The sequence below is a fragment of the Saccoglossus kowalevskii genome, chromosome 13 (genome assembly GCF_978046115.1).
Source record: "Saccoglossus kowalevskii chromosome 13, keSacKowa6.1, whole genome shotgun sequence".
NCBI classification, from domain to species: domain Eukaryota; kingdom Metazoa; phylum Hemichordata; class Enteropneusta; family Harrimaniidae; genus Saccoglossus; species Saccoglossus kowalevskii.
Window position 1 is genome coordinate 13,962,428 of NC_140653.1, and position 17,754 is coordinate 13,980,181.

Consider the following 17,754-nt stretch of genomic DNA (forward strand, 5'->3'; position numbering starts at 1 on the left):
TCACTGACACTCAGAGAGACAAGTGTTCACTGACACTCAGAGAGACAAGTGTTCACTGACACTCAGAGAGACAAGTGTTCACTGACACTCAGAGAGACAAGTGCTCACTGACACTCAGAGAGACAAGTGTTCACTGACACTCAGAGAGACAAGTGCTCACTGACACTCAGAGAGACAAGTGTTCACTGACACTCAGAGAGACAAGTGCTCACTGACACTCAGAGAGACAAGTGCTCAATGACACTCAGAGAGACAAGTGTTCACTGACACTCAGAGAGACAAGTGCTCACTGACACTCAGAGAGACAAGTGTTCACTGACACTCAGAGAGACAAGTGCTCACTGACACTCAGAGAGACAAGTGCTCACTGACACTCAGAGAGACAAGTGCTCACTGACACTCAGAGAGACAAGTGTTCACTGACACTCAGAGAGACAAGTGTTCACTGACACTCAGAGAGACAAGTGTTCACTGACACTCAGAGAGACAAGTGTTCACTGACACTCAGAGAGACAAGTGCTCACTGACACTCAGAGAGACAAGTGCTCACTGACACTCAGAGAGACAAGTGCTCACTGACACTCAGAGAGACAAGTGCTCACTGACACTCAGAGAGACAAGTGTTCACTGACACTCAGAGAGACAAGTGCTCACTGACCCTCAGAGAGACAAGTGCTCACTGACCCTCAGAGAGACAAGTGCTCACTGACACTCAGAGAGACAAGTGCTCACTGACATTTAGAGAGATAAAGGCTCACTGACATTTAGACAGATAAAGGCTAACTGACATTTGGACAGAAAAAGGCTCACTAACATTTAGACAGATAAAGGCTCACTGACATTTAGCGAGATGAAATCTCACTGATATTTAGACATATGAAGGCTCACTGACATTTAGACAGATAAAGGCTCACTGATATTTAGACAGATGAAGGCTCATTGACATTTAGAGAGATGAAATCTCACTGACATTTAGACAGATGAATGCTCACTGACATTTAGACAGATAACGGCTCACTGATACTTAGACAGATGAAGGCTGACTGACATTTAGACAGATAAAGGCTCACTGACATTTAGACAGATAAAGGCTCACTGACATTTAGACAGATTAAAGCTCACTGACATTTAGATAGATGAAGGCTCACTGACATTTAAACAGATTAAAGGCTAAATGACATTTGGACAGATAAAGGCTCACTGACATTTAGAGAGATGAAATCTCACTGATATTTAGACAGATGAATGCTCACTGACATTTAGACAGATAAAGGCTCACTGATATTTAGACAGATAAAGGCTAAATGACATTTGGACAGATAAAGGCTCACTGACATTTAGAGAGATGAAATCTCACTGATATTTAGACAGATAAATGCTCACTGACATTTGGACAGATAAAGGCTCACTAACATTTAGAGAGATGAAATCTCACTGACATTTAGACAGATAAAGGCTTACTAACATTTAGAGAGATGAAATCTCACTGATATTTAGACAGATGAATGCTCACTGACATTTAGACAGATAAAGGCTCCCTGACATTTAGACAGATGAAGGCTCACTGACATTTAGACAGATAAAGGCTCACTAACTTTTAGAGAGATGAAATCTCACTGACATTTAGACAGATAAAGGCTTACTAACATTTAGAGAGATGAAATCTCACTGATATTTAGACAGATGAATGCTCACTGACATTTAGACAGATAAAGGCTCACTGATATTGAGACAGATAAAGGCTAAATGACATTTGGACAGATAAAGGCTCACTGACATTTAGAGAGATGAAATCTCACTGATATTTAGACAGATAAAACTTCACTGACATTTGGACAGATAAAGGCTCAGTGACATTTAGACAGATAAAGGCTCACTGACATTTAGAGAGATGAAATCTCACTGACATTTAGACAGATAAAGGCTCACTGACATTTAGACAGATAAAGGCTCACTGACATTTAGAGAGATGAAGGCTCACTGACATTCAGAGAGACAAGTGCTCACTGACATTTAGACAGATAAAGGCTCACTGACATTTAGAGAGATGAAATCTCACTGATATTTAGACAGATGAAGGCTCACTGACATTTAGACAGATAAAGGCTCACTGATATTTAGACAGATGAATGCTCACTGACATTTAGACAGATAAAGGCTCACTGATATTGAGACAGATAAAGGCTAAATGACATTTGGACAGATAAAGGCTCACTGACATTTAGAGAGATGAAATCTCACTGACATTTAGACAGATAAAGGCTTACTAACATTTAGAGAGATGAAATCTCACTGATATTTAGACAGATAAAGCCTCACTGACATTTGGACAGATAAAGGCTCCCTGACATTTAGACAGATAAAGGCTCACTGACATTTAGAGAGATGAAATCTCACTGACATTTAGAAAGATAAAGGCTCACTGACATTTAGACAGATAAAAGCTCACTGACATTTAGACAGATGAAATCTCACTGATATTTAGACTGATGAAGGCTAACTGACATTTAGACAGATAAAGGCTCACTGATATTTAGACAGATAAAGGCTCAATGACATTTAGACAGATAAAGGCTCACTAACATTAAGACAGATAAAGGCTCACTGACATTTAGAGAGATGAAATCTCACTGACATTTAGACAGATAAAGGCTTACTAACATTTAGAGAGATGAAATCTCACTGATATTTAGACAGATGAATGCTCACTGACATTTAGACAGATAAAGGCTCACTGATATTGAGACAGATAAAGGCTAAATGACATTTGGACAGATAAAGGCTCACTGACATTTAGAGAGATGAAATCTCACTGATATTTAGACAGATAAAACTTCACTGACATTTGGACAGATAAAGGCTCAGTGACATTTAGACAGATAAAGGCTCACTGACATTTAGAGAGATGAAATCTCACTGACATTTAGACAGATGAAGGCTCACTGACATTTAGACAGATAAAGGCTCACTGATATTTAGACAGATAAAGGCTCACTGACGTTTAGACAGATAAAGGCTCACTGACATTTAGACAGATGAAGGCTCACTGACATTTAGAGAGATGAAATTTCGCTGACATTTAGACAGATTAAAGCTCACTGATATTTAGACAGATAAAGGCTCACTGACATTTAGACAGATAAAGGCTCACTGACATTTAGACAGATGAAGGCTCACTGACATTTAGGCAGATTAAAGCGCACTGACATTTAGACAGATGAAGGCTCACTGACATTTAGACAGATAAAGGCTCACTAACATTTAGAGAGATGAAATCTCACTGATATTTAGACAGATGAAGGCTCACTGACATTTAGATAGATAAAGGCTCACTGATATTTAGACAGATAAAGGCTCACTGATATTTAGACAGATAAAGGCTCACTGATATTTAGACAGATAAAGGCTCATTGACATTTAGACAGGTAAAGGCTCACTGACATTTAGACAGATAAAGGCTCACTGATATTTAGACAGATAAAGGCTCAATGACATTTAGACAGATAAAGGCTCAATGACATTTAGACAGATAAAGGCTCACTAACATTAAGACAGATAAAGGCTCACTGACATTTAGAGAGATGAAATCTCACTGACATTTAGAGAGATGAAATCTCACTGACATTTAGAGCGATGAAGGCTCACTGACATTTAGACAGATAAAGGCTCACTGATATTTAGACAGATAAAGGCTCAATGACATTTAGACAGATAAAGTCTCACTAACATTTAGACAGATGAAATCTCACTGACATTTAGAGAGATGAAGGCTCACTGACATTTAGACAGATAAAGGCTCACTGACATTTAGACAGATAAAGGTCACTGACATTTAGGCAGATGAAGGCTCACTGACATTTAGACAGATGAAGGCTCACTGACATTTAGACAGATAAAGGCTCACTGACATTTAGACAGATAAAGGCTCACTGACATTTAGAGAGATGAAATCTCGCTGACATTAGACAGATAAAGGCTCACTGACATTTAGACAGATAAAGGCTCACTGACATTTAGAGAGATGAAATCTCGCTGACATTAGACAGATAAAGGCTCACTGACATTTGGACAGATAAAGGCTCACATCTAGACAGATAAAGGCTCACTGACATTTAGACAGATCAAGGCTCACTGACATTTAGACAGATCAAGGCTCACTGACATTTAGACAGATAAATGCTCATTGAAGAGCGACAACTGAAAGAATCGTTGATATTCTGTGTCAAAGCCTCACTAACATTTAGGGCAAAGGCATACTAAGTAGAATTCCGGTGAAAATATTGGTTTAATCGCAGAATTTTGAGCGTCTTACCAACGCTCCTCTGCTAGTATGTTCTATTCGTGGTCGAGGTAATTTCAATGTTTGAGTAAATATGATGGTTCTCGTTGAAAAACAACATCCACGATGATGTGATAACACACCAAAACATATACAATGATGGGACATCAAACCTTTTACCATTAATATGTCTTCTATTGTGATTGAGCCTTCTATAGTTAAGACCGTTTATTATTCATAAATGGAGTCAATGTGTGAAGTTTTCTTGATTTATTCTGCAGATGTAGGTAAAATATAGGTGAGACTTTGGCGAAATTTGAAATAGCAACTAATATTCTTCAACCTGGTATTTTTTATAGATTTTATTTTTCATTCAAGTTCTGTTCGTCTGTTTTTCCAGTTTAAAAAAATATGGGCTCGCTGGAGCCTTCATCCCTTGTATATTTCTTACACTAGATACCAGCCCATACCCCCCACCCCCGCTCATAGGGAGTGCGTACAGTTGATCGAAGTTCTTGGGCTCCCTGTGGTTCAAGCCAGAAATATAGTATTGAAATATTCACCAGAATACAAGATGAACTCCTGTCAATGAAATTGAAATTTGTCAACAGAACGTTTTTTCCTCCAAGTTTTAGTGTGTCACGTGCGCCATTTCACTACTATAACATTACCTTGCAAAACATAGTCCGCGATAAAATGGTTCGTATTTACGTTTTCACTGAAGTCTGGCATTGATAAATAGTTCAGATGTCACATACGTTTTTTACCACTTTTTGTAGTTCGATTTCAAATGACACAACTGCGGAAAGATGGACGTGCGTAGTGAGGCGATTGACCACAAAATTGAAGACTGCCTGTGGCAGAGGTACTATTGCGTAAAGCGCAAAGGCCTCTGGGAAGGAGATTGAGGTTTGTGCAGAGACAGCGTTTCATGTGACGATACAACGCAATGACACACTATGGCCATCTGACGCATGCGCAGGTGACGACTTCCCCGCTTTAAACTGTTTATTGTCAAGTGACAAAAGTATTAGCCTGACAAGTTGGCGTAGGTGGCGCCCTGGACTGCTGCGATCCCCACCAACGCCTGACAGAATAGTGTAGTTTTCGTCGGTAACTTCAAAATAGAAACTCCACACCCAGATCTAGATTCTGTTGCGTAGTTATGAATATTCAATGAAGTAGTCATGGTAACTCTGTCAGTCATAGATTACAACGTGCTAAATATAAACAAACGCCACTCAAGATTACGCACGATAAAGATAACAAGTCAACAAGCTTACGATGAATATTTACTTCAGTAGTGAATATTCTAGGAGGAAGACATGGAGTTCTCTACACCATTGTGCGAATTTTCCAACCAACAAATTACTCCTGTGAAGACGACTTTTGAATTAACTCTGGACCCTACATCGTGTGCAATTTGCGGTATCGATGTGTCAAGTCAACCAAAAAACCGAAGACCGATATTTTCCAGCAATTCTAGTTTGTCGTCCGACACGGTCTCTGTTTTGAATAGCATTTTTGCCGTTTCTTTGGAAAGAGAAAAGCACAGTGGAAGTTTGTGCAAGAAATGTTTCGACAACTTGCACAGTACAGTCAGACTACGAAATAAGGTGGAGAGTCTGGAGAATGATCGCAGCAGTCCAGGGCGCCACCTACGCCAACTTGTCAGGCTACAAAAGTATTTGAACATTTTCATTTTTCTACATATAAAACTCAGCTTTAGGGAATTGACACACTGCCTAAGTTGACATGTGTGTGTCGGTTATAATATGTGTAGCTTAAACAGTTTTAACTATGAAATAATATTACTCCAAATCTACCCTGTGTTTTTAGCCCCCGCCGGATCTGCGATCCGGGCGGGGGGTATTAATTTGGGTTGTGTCTGTGCAATATGCGTGCACATTTTCATGTTACCAGCTTTTTCTCACACATGTGTGATCCAATTAAGTTCAGAGTTGGTACAGAGACAGAAATTGATGGTGCTATGGTGCACATCAAGTTATTTTTTCGAGTCTTCAAAGTTTCACTGTGTTTTTCCTTGATATTTAACATTTTTCCTTCAAAATCCGACTTTTCCCGAAATTACCCGAGTTTAATTCGAGTTTTGATGACGCTTACGCAGTTCTCGTCTCGGTGGAAATCAGTCAATTTTGTGAGGATATTGTATCCCGGAATCTTTATTTGCGCAACGCTTCTATGGACAAAATTGTGTCTCGTCAATTTCAAAGGTAAGAAACTGTGCTTGTTATGGTATTTATACACTTTGTATTATCGTTTGTGTCTCCGGTTTGGTGATCGTGAGAAACTATTGCTAACCTGGCGAGAGTTTCGCCAGAAAAACTGCCTTTTTATTATGGTTGTAGGAACTGATTATGTATTGTGTAAATTGAAAGTTTACCTCGTGACTTAAGAGGTTTGCAGTGCTCTCACCGGGATTCAAACGTCGTGGTGGTGTCGGCGCAATGCTGCTCTGAGATGCTTGCCAGACCACAGGGAGCCCAGGAACTATAATCAACTGTAATACGCAGTCTCTATGAGCGGGGGGGGGGGGGGTATCGGCTGGTATCTAGTGTAAGAAATAGACAAGGGATGAAGGCTCCAGCCAGCTAACAATTTTTAAACTCGAAAAAACAGACGAAAAAAATGAAAAATAAAATATAACAAAAATGCCAGGTTGAAGAATATTAGTTGCTTCTTCAAATTTCGCCAAAGCCCTACCTACATTTTACCGATATCTGCAGAATAAATCAAGAAAACTACACAAATTTACTCCATTTAGGAATTCCTAACGGTTTGCCCGAACGCATGGCATAGTTGGAGGCGTGGCCTGTTCAGCATTTGTCAACAACCAATCACAAGACTGGTTACGAACCAGTTGAGCAAGGCTAACCGAGTCGTGACCTCGATGTGGTTCGTAACCAGTCTTGTGATTGGTTGTTGACAAATGCTGAACAGGCCACGCCTCCAACTATGCCATGCGTTCGGGCAAACCGTTAGGAATTCCTAAATGGAGTAAATTTGTGTAGTTTTCTTGATTTATTCTGCAGATATCGGTAAAATGTAGGTAGGGCTTTGGCAAAATTTGAAGAAGCAACTAATATTCTTCAACCTGGCATTTTTGTTATATTTTATTTTTCATTTTTTTCGTCTGTTTTTTCGAGTTTAAAAATTGTTAGCTGGCTGGAGCCTTCATCCCTTGTCTATTTCTTACACTAGATACCAGCCGATACCCCCCCCCCCCCCCCGCTCATAGAGACTGCGTATTACAGTTGATTATAGTTCCTGGGCTCCCTGTGGCCAGACTCTGCCTCCCTCAAAATCATTATCGCCATGCTTGATTTCCGCAACATTTACATTTGTTTATGATTTCCACAGCTATTGTTCTATGAGATGCAGCCATAAACCAGCCATAAACAAGTTTAGTTGGGTCGGCATGTACTCATTGAAAGTGTTGGTTTATTTACGTAATCCACTGATCACGCAATAGGCGAAGTTAAGCTACTCAGGAGTGCTTGCCCACAACGCTAAATGTCCCAATATAAACGTACCGGTACGTTTATTTTTTCCACAGAAAAATTCCATCCGGCACATTTTTATTTGGGACGGTACGTTTATTTATTTTTCTAAATCTGATTAAAAAAATCCTGCCTTTTTCCCCATGAGAAACAAAGCCAAAAGATCGCACTAAAACATCGGTAAATCTGGTCTTTCGTGTTGCTTTCACCATGAGGTCGCTGAACTGTCATATTTAAATGCTTTATGGTAATTTGAGCACATGGGCACCATCCAGCATTTTGATTGGTTGATTAGCGACTTGACCTATCTGGTCATTATAAACACGCGTCGTGGGCATGGATAACATGGCGGATATTGTCTCATCGAGCGTTAACATGTAACCGAAAACATTTGCTTACGATAAAACTAAGTTGAATTTTACTTGCATTTCATAACAATTCAACGAATTTATTTTTTGTACGTTAATATAATCACTACTGAGTACTAATCAACAATTACAACACTTCGAAAACAAGTAAGCTACTGTACCGTGCTACCAACAAAAAAATAATGCATAATGAATATAGTGAATATTTGTTGTTGTCATGTGAACAGTTTTTTTGATTGACTGTAATTTTCCAACATTCCATGACGTCTATTGTAGCACCAAATTAGGGCTTTTCACTCCTCCTTGACGCCTATTTAAACGATTAGACGGCATCTTGTCGCCAGCCACGAATGTCACACTAGACGAACTTGATCGATACTGCCGACTATTCCATGCATTTTTTATCGACGCACGACGACACGCAAATCGAGAAAAGTATTGTCCTTGCAACAATTTTGCGCAATACGTCACCACTATACAGTGACTGATTTTAATTTTTATTCAACATTAAAACAAACTACAGTGAGTTGTTCTATGGTCGTATAAAAATAAAATGAATTACATTAAGATACAGTAAAGTTAACCAACTAAACAGAATGCTAAAGCAAGCTAAATAATATTACAAACACATATAGAATCACAATAAACTTGTACGATACAGTACAATACAATACAATACAATACTCTAACTACTATTGCTAAGGAGTGGAAAATCACATTCACATTAGAGTCATAACTATGGAAAGAATATTTTTATATTTGGTGGAGCTGCTCATATATCATGAGCATACATTTTTGTATGTACTGTGCAGTTTCCCAGCCAGTCAGACTACTTCGCTACTTCGCTACTTCATTACATCTTGCAGCCTTTCAAACAGTATATTGCTAGAAATGCATCAATTGTTGTCCATGTATAATACCTAATTGCTCAGTGAAAACTTGCAATTTCTTTCTGGCTGGTATAAATATATTAAGTAATATATTTTCGTACTGAAAAGACAGTACGAAAATATCTTTTTTAATTAAATTTAACAGCTAATGGGAGCATATATGCTACAATCTCTGCTTACTTTTGACTAAATGTTTTTTTGTTTTTTTCAGGTGCAGAGCCAGAATTTTTTTCTCGGAAAGTAAAGCCACTGAAACTGCATATACAATGTATTACAAAAGCATACTATTCGCTGCATGTCTGACAATTGTATAAAGTTTTGCAGGTCGTCTTTTTTTTTTTTTTTGAGAAGTGCTGTCAACCAAAGCATAAATATGTGTTTCTCTGTACATAAAAGTTCAATTTCACATGATTTGTTAATATTAATGTATGATAATAAAAACTTGATAATATTTTTTCTTGATTCTTGCACTTTATTTGTATCATTGTCATATGAGAAGTACTCTTGTCCTTATTTAGAGATATTGAAACTAATTCAGGGCCATAAACTACATGTAGATCTGTACATGAAGTACATGGGAAGTAAAGTTGTTGACACAGGTAATGTACACCAAGGATCATTGCAGTTTCTCAGTTCTTCATCTGGTGCTAGTACTTGTATGACAAACGGTATCTTTGCTCTGTTACTGTTTGAAATATCAGAAGTTTTTCGCTGGAACAGTTCTGTGATTGACGGTGTTCTTGTATTAGGAATACAGTTGTACAAAGAAGTTTATCCAAACAGACACAACACTGACTCTTCAACATATTTGCAGATCTGATTTGCATACTTGCATGTCATTTTACCTGTTGTACTTGTTTGTTGCTCTCTGGTGTTCTTGCTGAGAATGCCATAGAAATCATGTTTGCCAATTTACATCCAAACCAAAAACTGGACAAATTATATGTTGCAACTTTCAGTGTCATTCATGCCCTGTTTGATTGGATAAAGTTTTACGACTTGGAGGCCATTTTTTCCCTCAAAAATCTAAAAAAAACAAGCTTTTTCTAGCTGTTAACAGCTTTTTCTCAGATATGTCATCCAGTTTTGTTCAAATTTGGTACAGGGACAGGTAATAATTGTTTACAAGTGCACATCGCATTATATGTTTAACAAGTTATAAATTGTCTCAGAAAAGCTAAATGAATAAATTTTTACCCCACCCCCTAAAATTGTAACACATCAATTCTGAACATTTAATAACAGAATTTTAATACAGCTCATAATGAATTAATTCACTCTGACACAAACTAAGTTCAATATAAGTTTTTAAATTTTTTTCTGAGCGGGGGCTATGACATGTCATGTCTTGTTAATGTATGCATTCTCGATTTATATTAATATTACTCCACTTCAAGTTTTCAAAAATATCAACCAAAAATACTATATATTAAAAATAGCTTACGTTTAGTTAGATACTAAGTCACCAGATGTAATAGGTGTTATGCCATATGGTTATGAAGTTTATTACTAATTAAAACAATAACTTGGATTTGTAGTACAATTTTACAAAACAAAACGAAACAAAACAAAACAAAACAGGAATCTTAAATAACAGCTAGTCGGAACAGTTCCTTGTATGACATTTGCATACATGTGTTTTCGTTTTAATTAAACATTGTTATGCATGACCCTTAAATAAATCCGCAATTACAATCCATTTTAATCAGCCCAATGCCGTTCAAAGATATATTCAAAGCGACTGTACTTTAAGACAAGTAAAGTGCGCCCTTACTCGTTGTACTAGTATTTTATTTCAATTATTTTGTGAACATTGCGTCTTAGCGCCCTCATAGTCGAAAATGTGAAAATTCAAGTGTGTAATTTTGTACATTTCTCTTCGATTAAGCAAACATGTATTCAAAAATAACATGAATGTGGCAATCTTTTCTAGAGAAATAAAGTTATATTTGTAATGTATCTTTTGTCGTACACCCTGTTAATATTTCCGAACCATGCATCCACGACCATTCTACGCTTCATGCCAAGTGATTGGCACCTCTTATCGCGGTTTCTCCTAAAATAGATGGTCTGCGGTTAAACCGCACATCCATCATAAACTTGCGGTAAGGTTCAAAGTATTTCTGTAAACAACACAAACTATGTGACGTGGATCATTGTTACTGCAGTGGACTATGTCTTCTACACTGGCTTGTGGTGGACGGCATTGTATTCATATTAATGATGTCCTAGATACCGTACAAGCATATACTCCGTGTTTATCATTAGTCTACTCATAATAGTTGCGATGGTTTCAATAGATATGTAAAAACTCCTGCGTACATTGACAGCATCGCACCATCATCACCAGGAACATGCACATATGCAATTGGCGTCGCTTGGCAACTCATCATTTCTATTCTCGAAATATTGGTACCACGAACCTTGCCATGATCTGCCAGTGGTCTTTTTTTGTTGTTGAAAAAATGGCCGCTGAATAGCAAACATTTTTAAATATTCGAAAACTATGTCCACATTGAGAAACTTTGCTTTAATATCAATAATTTATTACATATAAATAAATACTTGTTATTAGTATTATAATGCAAAGAAAACAATTGACAAATAGTAGTCAGAAAAGCTACTAATCTACGCTAATGGTAGTAATACTGCTTTTTTGCTCGTCTCTATTGTTTAAAAAGTATTATATTATTTATATGGGCTGATAGTATCCAGTCAATTCTCATGATGAAAAATATGGAATATAATTTTTAGAAACTTTTATTTTAGTGCTTACAAAAATATCTCAATACTAAGTGGGTGGTAAAATGTGAACTTCAATGAGTACGAATGTCAACGAACTTTGGTTTAATTTAAACCGAAAATAATGAAAAATAAGTGATTCGCTTATTCTTTAAGAGTTTTTCATTGAATAGTTAAAAAGGGATGAATTTTAAACTGCATCAACTATTGTTTTGGTTTATGAACAGATGATTTATTTGGAAATCTCCATATGATCCAGTCGTGCTGTGTAAGCAAATGTCCGGCCGACATTTCGGCTCAGTATTTATATGACCTAAATTTCAATACTGGCAAATACATGTCCAGTACGTCCACTTTACTGCAACCATCCTTCATTAGTGGCTACACTGAGGTGGTTCTTTGATAACTTATAAACTCATTTTGGGAAATTCGTCGATATTAGGACGTTTCTTCTGATGATGTTTAAGGTCAATACACTTCCGAAACTCTGCTTTGAGTTTAACAAACTTTTACAAATTGACTTTGTTTACTTACTTAGCAAAATTTGCATTAACATTTGATGAGAGATTTGCATATTAATTAATCACAAATAGAGCTATACGTGATATGATGTATAGAAATGTAAATTTTCAAATTGTCTTGAAATGTGTCAATAAACTTTTGAACCATATATTCTAAATTAGTAATGTGTACCGACGCAAATACGTGCCAAATCTATCTGACATAGTCATAACTTAAAAGTCAAGTAGATTTTCCATCACCTGTATAATTATTTACTTTTTGATGCGTTATATATCGTATCATTCTGGTACATCTCGGTCATTTAAATAAATCCCTGCATTCAAGACAAATATACATTTATGAGTTTTACAAAACTCGTTATAATTGTTTTATTATATGCTATTCATATCATATTTATGTCCAGTTTGTGATTCTGTTAAAGGATTTGGGGATTAAAGGACATTAAACAACTAGTACATCTTGTTTTTTGGTGATCTTGTTTACTAAATGATCTCAAACATTCAGATAAATGTTTAATATCAATTTTCTTTTTTTATGATCCTTGTAGTACCAATATTGTGTGTATTAAATTAACACTTTTATTAAATTAAATTGATTTAATATTTGTTGAAAACTGTTTTTATTTTTTAAAAAGAGCCTTTTTTTCACGAAGACATAGTCATTCTCTCCCGGGTCTGAGGGTAATATCTAAACTATCTTACCTGTAGATATAAATGTCAGAGTAATAATAAGAATGAATAACCTCCCTATGATAATAACTGCAAAGCAAAGTTCAGACTCCGAGTCCCAAACTTAGCGGTCAACACACTTGTGCAGTTTGTTCACCCTACAGATTTGAGTATGTTAGTTTGGGGACTCTTATTGATTTCGATGACACATGCAAAGGATAGACACTTCTCATAATTACTGCCAAGATAGCTGTGCAGCTTACAAGACTACCCGGAACAACAGAACGACTTCGGGGTCTGTGGAAAGACAGCAACATTATTTCCAGCAATCATTTTAATCTTTCTAAATAAATGTGTTAGTTAATGAAACACACATAACGCTGATTCTTCTGCAATCAATTCTTTGAGATCATCATTTTTTAATTTCATCAATATGGACTAGTTGTCTAATATCCTTTAGCTCCCAGTCTGCTCATTCGACAGAATCACAAATTATCGTGAAACTCACAACCTTTAAAGATGTATATTGTCTTGAATGCAGGGCTTTATTTTACTGACCGAGATGTACCAGAATGATACGATATATAACGCATCAATTGTTTACATGCTAAAGCAAATAATTATACAGGTGATGGGCAATCTTCTTGACTTTTAAGTTGTGACTATGTCAGGTAGATTTGGCACGTATTTGCGTCGGTACACATTACTATTTTAGAACATATGGTTCAAATGTTTATTGACATATATTTGAATACAATTTGAATATTTCCATTTTAAGTGTGATAACTGCTTGTATCATTATTTGTAACTGTTTTGCATAATTCACACCACGTGTTAATATATGTTTTAATGTAAAAAAATATAGTTTAACTTTATAGGTTTGTTGATGAAGCATCATCATAAAAACACGGTCGGCTGTAATAATCTATTCTGCGATTTTAAAGATGGTCATGTTTTTTTTCATATATCCTTAAACAAATTTGTTTAGTCCATCACAAGTTTGTTGAACTTTGTCTGAATGATTATCGACTTCAAGCACCACAGAAATATGCTGTGTTGCTGAATTAACTGAGAATTATATGTTATCATTTTTGCTTGAGACGTTTTTCTTTTTTTTTAAATTGATTCTGCTGTCATTTAGTGATATTCACCGCGGGTGTTGATTGCGTGTACACTTTCCATGTCTTCTTCAACAGTGGAATAATCGTACTGTTGTTCTGGGTTTTAGGGTAATATAGCAAGTTGTTCAACTACCCGGCCTGCAAATTTAAATATTATCATGCAATCAAGCAATTGTGTGTAATAAATGTGCCATTTATGATGAGTGATTATCCTTCGCTTGTGTAATCGACACTTTACGAACTCACAAACCAAAAGATGTAAGGGTGAACAAACTGTACAAGTGTGTTGACCTATAGGCTTGTAGAAGTGTATTGACACCAGAGCGGAAGTTTAATGAGCATAGGCGTCATCAAATGAAACATGTCCGGTTTTATTAGTCGATGGTTATGTTTTACATACTCCTGTTCTAAATTGATTTAACCCAGTAGAAGTTTGTTTAACTTTTATGGAATCGTCCGAAAGTTCGTAGACTTCATGCACCATGATTTACCTGAGGGTAATATCGTTCCAATTTCTTCACTACTGTACAAAAGCCTGAATCATATGCACATGTGTACGACAATGACATATCTTGTTGCATTTACAGGTCATTTGTAATCTACATCCCGGTCATTAGATATTATGTTATTTATTAATGTGAAGTAATATCAAGCATGTGTCGGGTTGATATTAGGTGTATAACTGGCATCATATACGGTAAATACAAAATGTCACTTAAAGTGCGGCAGTCGTCGCGATATATAGGTCTCATATAAACAAAGCTGGCGACTTTGACTGTTGCGCAGATCAACGAGTACGAACTGACATGTTTCCAAGCTTTAATTAGGTAGTTTTCATGTGATTGGAAGGTATCGAAGGAGTCACCGGCAGTAATCAGTGCAAGTGGCGCCCAGGTCAAACCTCATACTTGTGATTTCCATTTGAAGAGCGCATTGGATTGTTCGAAAATGTCGAACAAGCGCAGCGCGACGACTGCCGCGCTTTAAATCTATGCGTACTTTTGTATATGTTTGTATGAGGGTAGAGGCATTGTATACAATAAATAAACCACGGTAAGCTGTATGTAACATGTGTGTATTGTAGAAGTGTAATGGGCTGGTAAATTAAATAAAGTAAATGCTAATGTACACTTGAGTTAATGTTCACCAACACGGCTTAATGATTTATTTTGCAATGCCCTTCAAAGCCAGTTTAAACACTTAGCGCTACATTACTTCATCAACTTTTACATTACAATAGTAGTGTGACGTCCAAGATGGTAGGTAACCTGCAATATGCACATGTATTTTCAGACTATCCGTCTACTGACTCATCATCAGACATTTTAATAAAGCTGAATCCCACTACTGCAGGTATCAGAGAAGATATCGTTTCAACTAGTGTTCATTGGTACAAATCACTAAACATTCGTTTGATTTGAGGTACTTGTGGGTAAGTCTGCAATTTTAGTAAATACGTATACCAATGAAAATGTTGATTCGTCCATCAACCTCACTAATTAACAATAATATTCAACAGTTTAACAAGTATGGTTGTTTCTACAACATGCTAATAGATTTTCTGGGAGTTGTAATACACTCACTATTTCACAACGTAAAACGCAGAATTACAATTACAAGAAAAGAAAAGAAAGGCAAAGGATTACAAACGTGATCACAAGGTTTGAATTATATTGGGACCCGCCCAAATAAACGACAAGTGTCAGTGATTGGTCAGCTTATTTTACCTGTTGAATCACGTGGTCTGACACGTGTTACGCCCGTAGCATTGAATAAGTAAAGCTCCGTTGATTATATTTGCGTAATGTGCTGCATCCCATATTTGCATATTGAGATAATACTCAGGAAATATTATAATTATTGAACTGTAAAAATAACCTGTCAGATTAAAAATTGTATGTAATCCTTAAAAACATTGGACAAAACCTTGGATTTATATTTTTCTGTGATATAAACCCAGTCCCGCTCAGTTCTGGTGTCAAACGGGAACCCTATTACACATATACTAGCATATAATTTGCAACGCCATCAAGCACTGTATGGTAATTATTTCTAGAAACGTACTACTATGTCTCCATAATCTTCAGATAGCTAGCAACTTGAATTATCAACGTGTTGGCGATAACATGTAGTCGAGTCAGTCCGAGGTTTTGTCCCAAGCAAATTTATAAGTCAATATATTCCATGAAGTTCATTTAAACTAGATTATTTTCTTCTTGTTTTCGATCACGCCGCCAGCATACCGGAATGAAGTGCTGGTGCCGAACAGACGGTCGAAGTGGGTGAAGAACGGCTGATAGTTGCTCTGTGGTCTTTGGTGATGCATATCGTGTTTAGGAGCGCCTCCCCACAGACCGAACGGACACCAATGATGCAGAGACCATGGGAAGTCAAATCCGATGTGAGCTTCAATACTAACTATGATATTAGTGACCATGAACCCCCAGGCTGTTAGAGGGTGGCAGTCGGCGATGACCCAAGGTGTGGTAGTAACGAACACACCGACGCTAAGAAGTTCCCATGGATGTAGGTACTGGGTCACCCAGGAAAACGGCGAGTAGTAACGATGGTGAAGCGCGTGAAAATGATTGTACAGAAAACGGTTTCTGTGATGAACATAATGCCATACGTAATATTCGAGGTCAAAAATAAGCATAAAAAGTGTAATCTGCCAGCAGAATTCCCACATGCCCGGCGCATTTTCTGGTATTACAGTTAGTGGTGTGACGAAAGCTTGGACGATAGTCATTGGCAATATCAAAAACAGATGGTTCCACATTGTCACGTACAAAGTGTCATAGACTTGTGACCAGGTTACTTCTTTCGTTGGCTGGATTTTGTACTTCTGAATCCAGTACCATTTTTTGCCATAGATGTCGACAATCATAAATGGAAAGCAGCAGATGAAGTAAAAAGATACCGAGAAGATGATAGGAAGAAGAGGAGACTGTAAAACATCGCTGCTGACAAATCTAAGAATGACATCCCACATAGGCTGTAATAACGACTGTTTAGGGTAGAGACCGATCAACGGCTCTACGTAGGAGACGTTTAAGATGGTTTTCAGAGCCATTATTATAGGTGTACCTACAGCAGTGGATACGTCGTCGTCTGTGAGTATTGCAGCTGTTGGTCTGTACAAGAAGCCCGCTTCCCGTGTTATGAATCTCGCCCAGCATGCGGGGTAGTTTTGTCCATCCAGGGACTGAAGCCCTCTAGCGTTGGAAGTGAAACGCCATTCTTACATGTGGCGGCGCTGCATGAGTGCTAACTTTTGGAATTTAATGATTAGATGCAATAGTAACGGGCATATACTCGTACATCACCTTCAAATGCATGTTATAGAATGTACATGCAACAAATAGAGAGAAAACGTTAATAATATTCTAATTTTGCAATCGTAATTATTTAAATACTTACTTTCCATTAGTACATATTTCAATTGAAGGTCATAAACTGAAAAACGTATTCCTTCGCGATCCTCCTACATGTATTCGGAACCATAGACAAAACTCTAGTTCTCGCTTGAGTATCCAACAGACTGCTCATCGATAACTTGACAAAAAAAATCAAGACCTAAATGTGTGCAGCGCCACCCAGTGTCCAAATCATTTAAAACTTCACTTCCATAAAGAAGCGTGAT

The 17,754-nt window shown here is 37.1% G+C and overlaps 1 protein-coding gene across 1 annotated transcript; it reads right to left on the bottom strand.

Annotated features, from left to right (window-relative positions):
• Window positions 1-16,311: 16,311 nt before the first annotated feature.
• On the bottom strand, window positions 16,312-17,184 carry LOC100368773 (cholesterol 25-hydroxylase-like protein 1, member 2). Its single transcript, XM_002732757.1, has one exon. It carries the CDS (start codon window positions 17,182-17,184, stop codon window positions 16,312-16,314), a length of 873 nt encoding a protein of 290 aa, XP_002732803.1.
• Window positions 17,185-17,754: the final 570 nt, after the last annotated feature.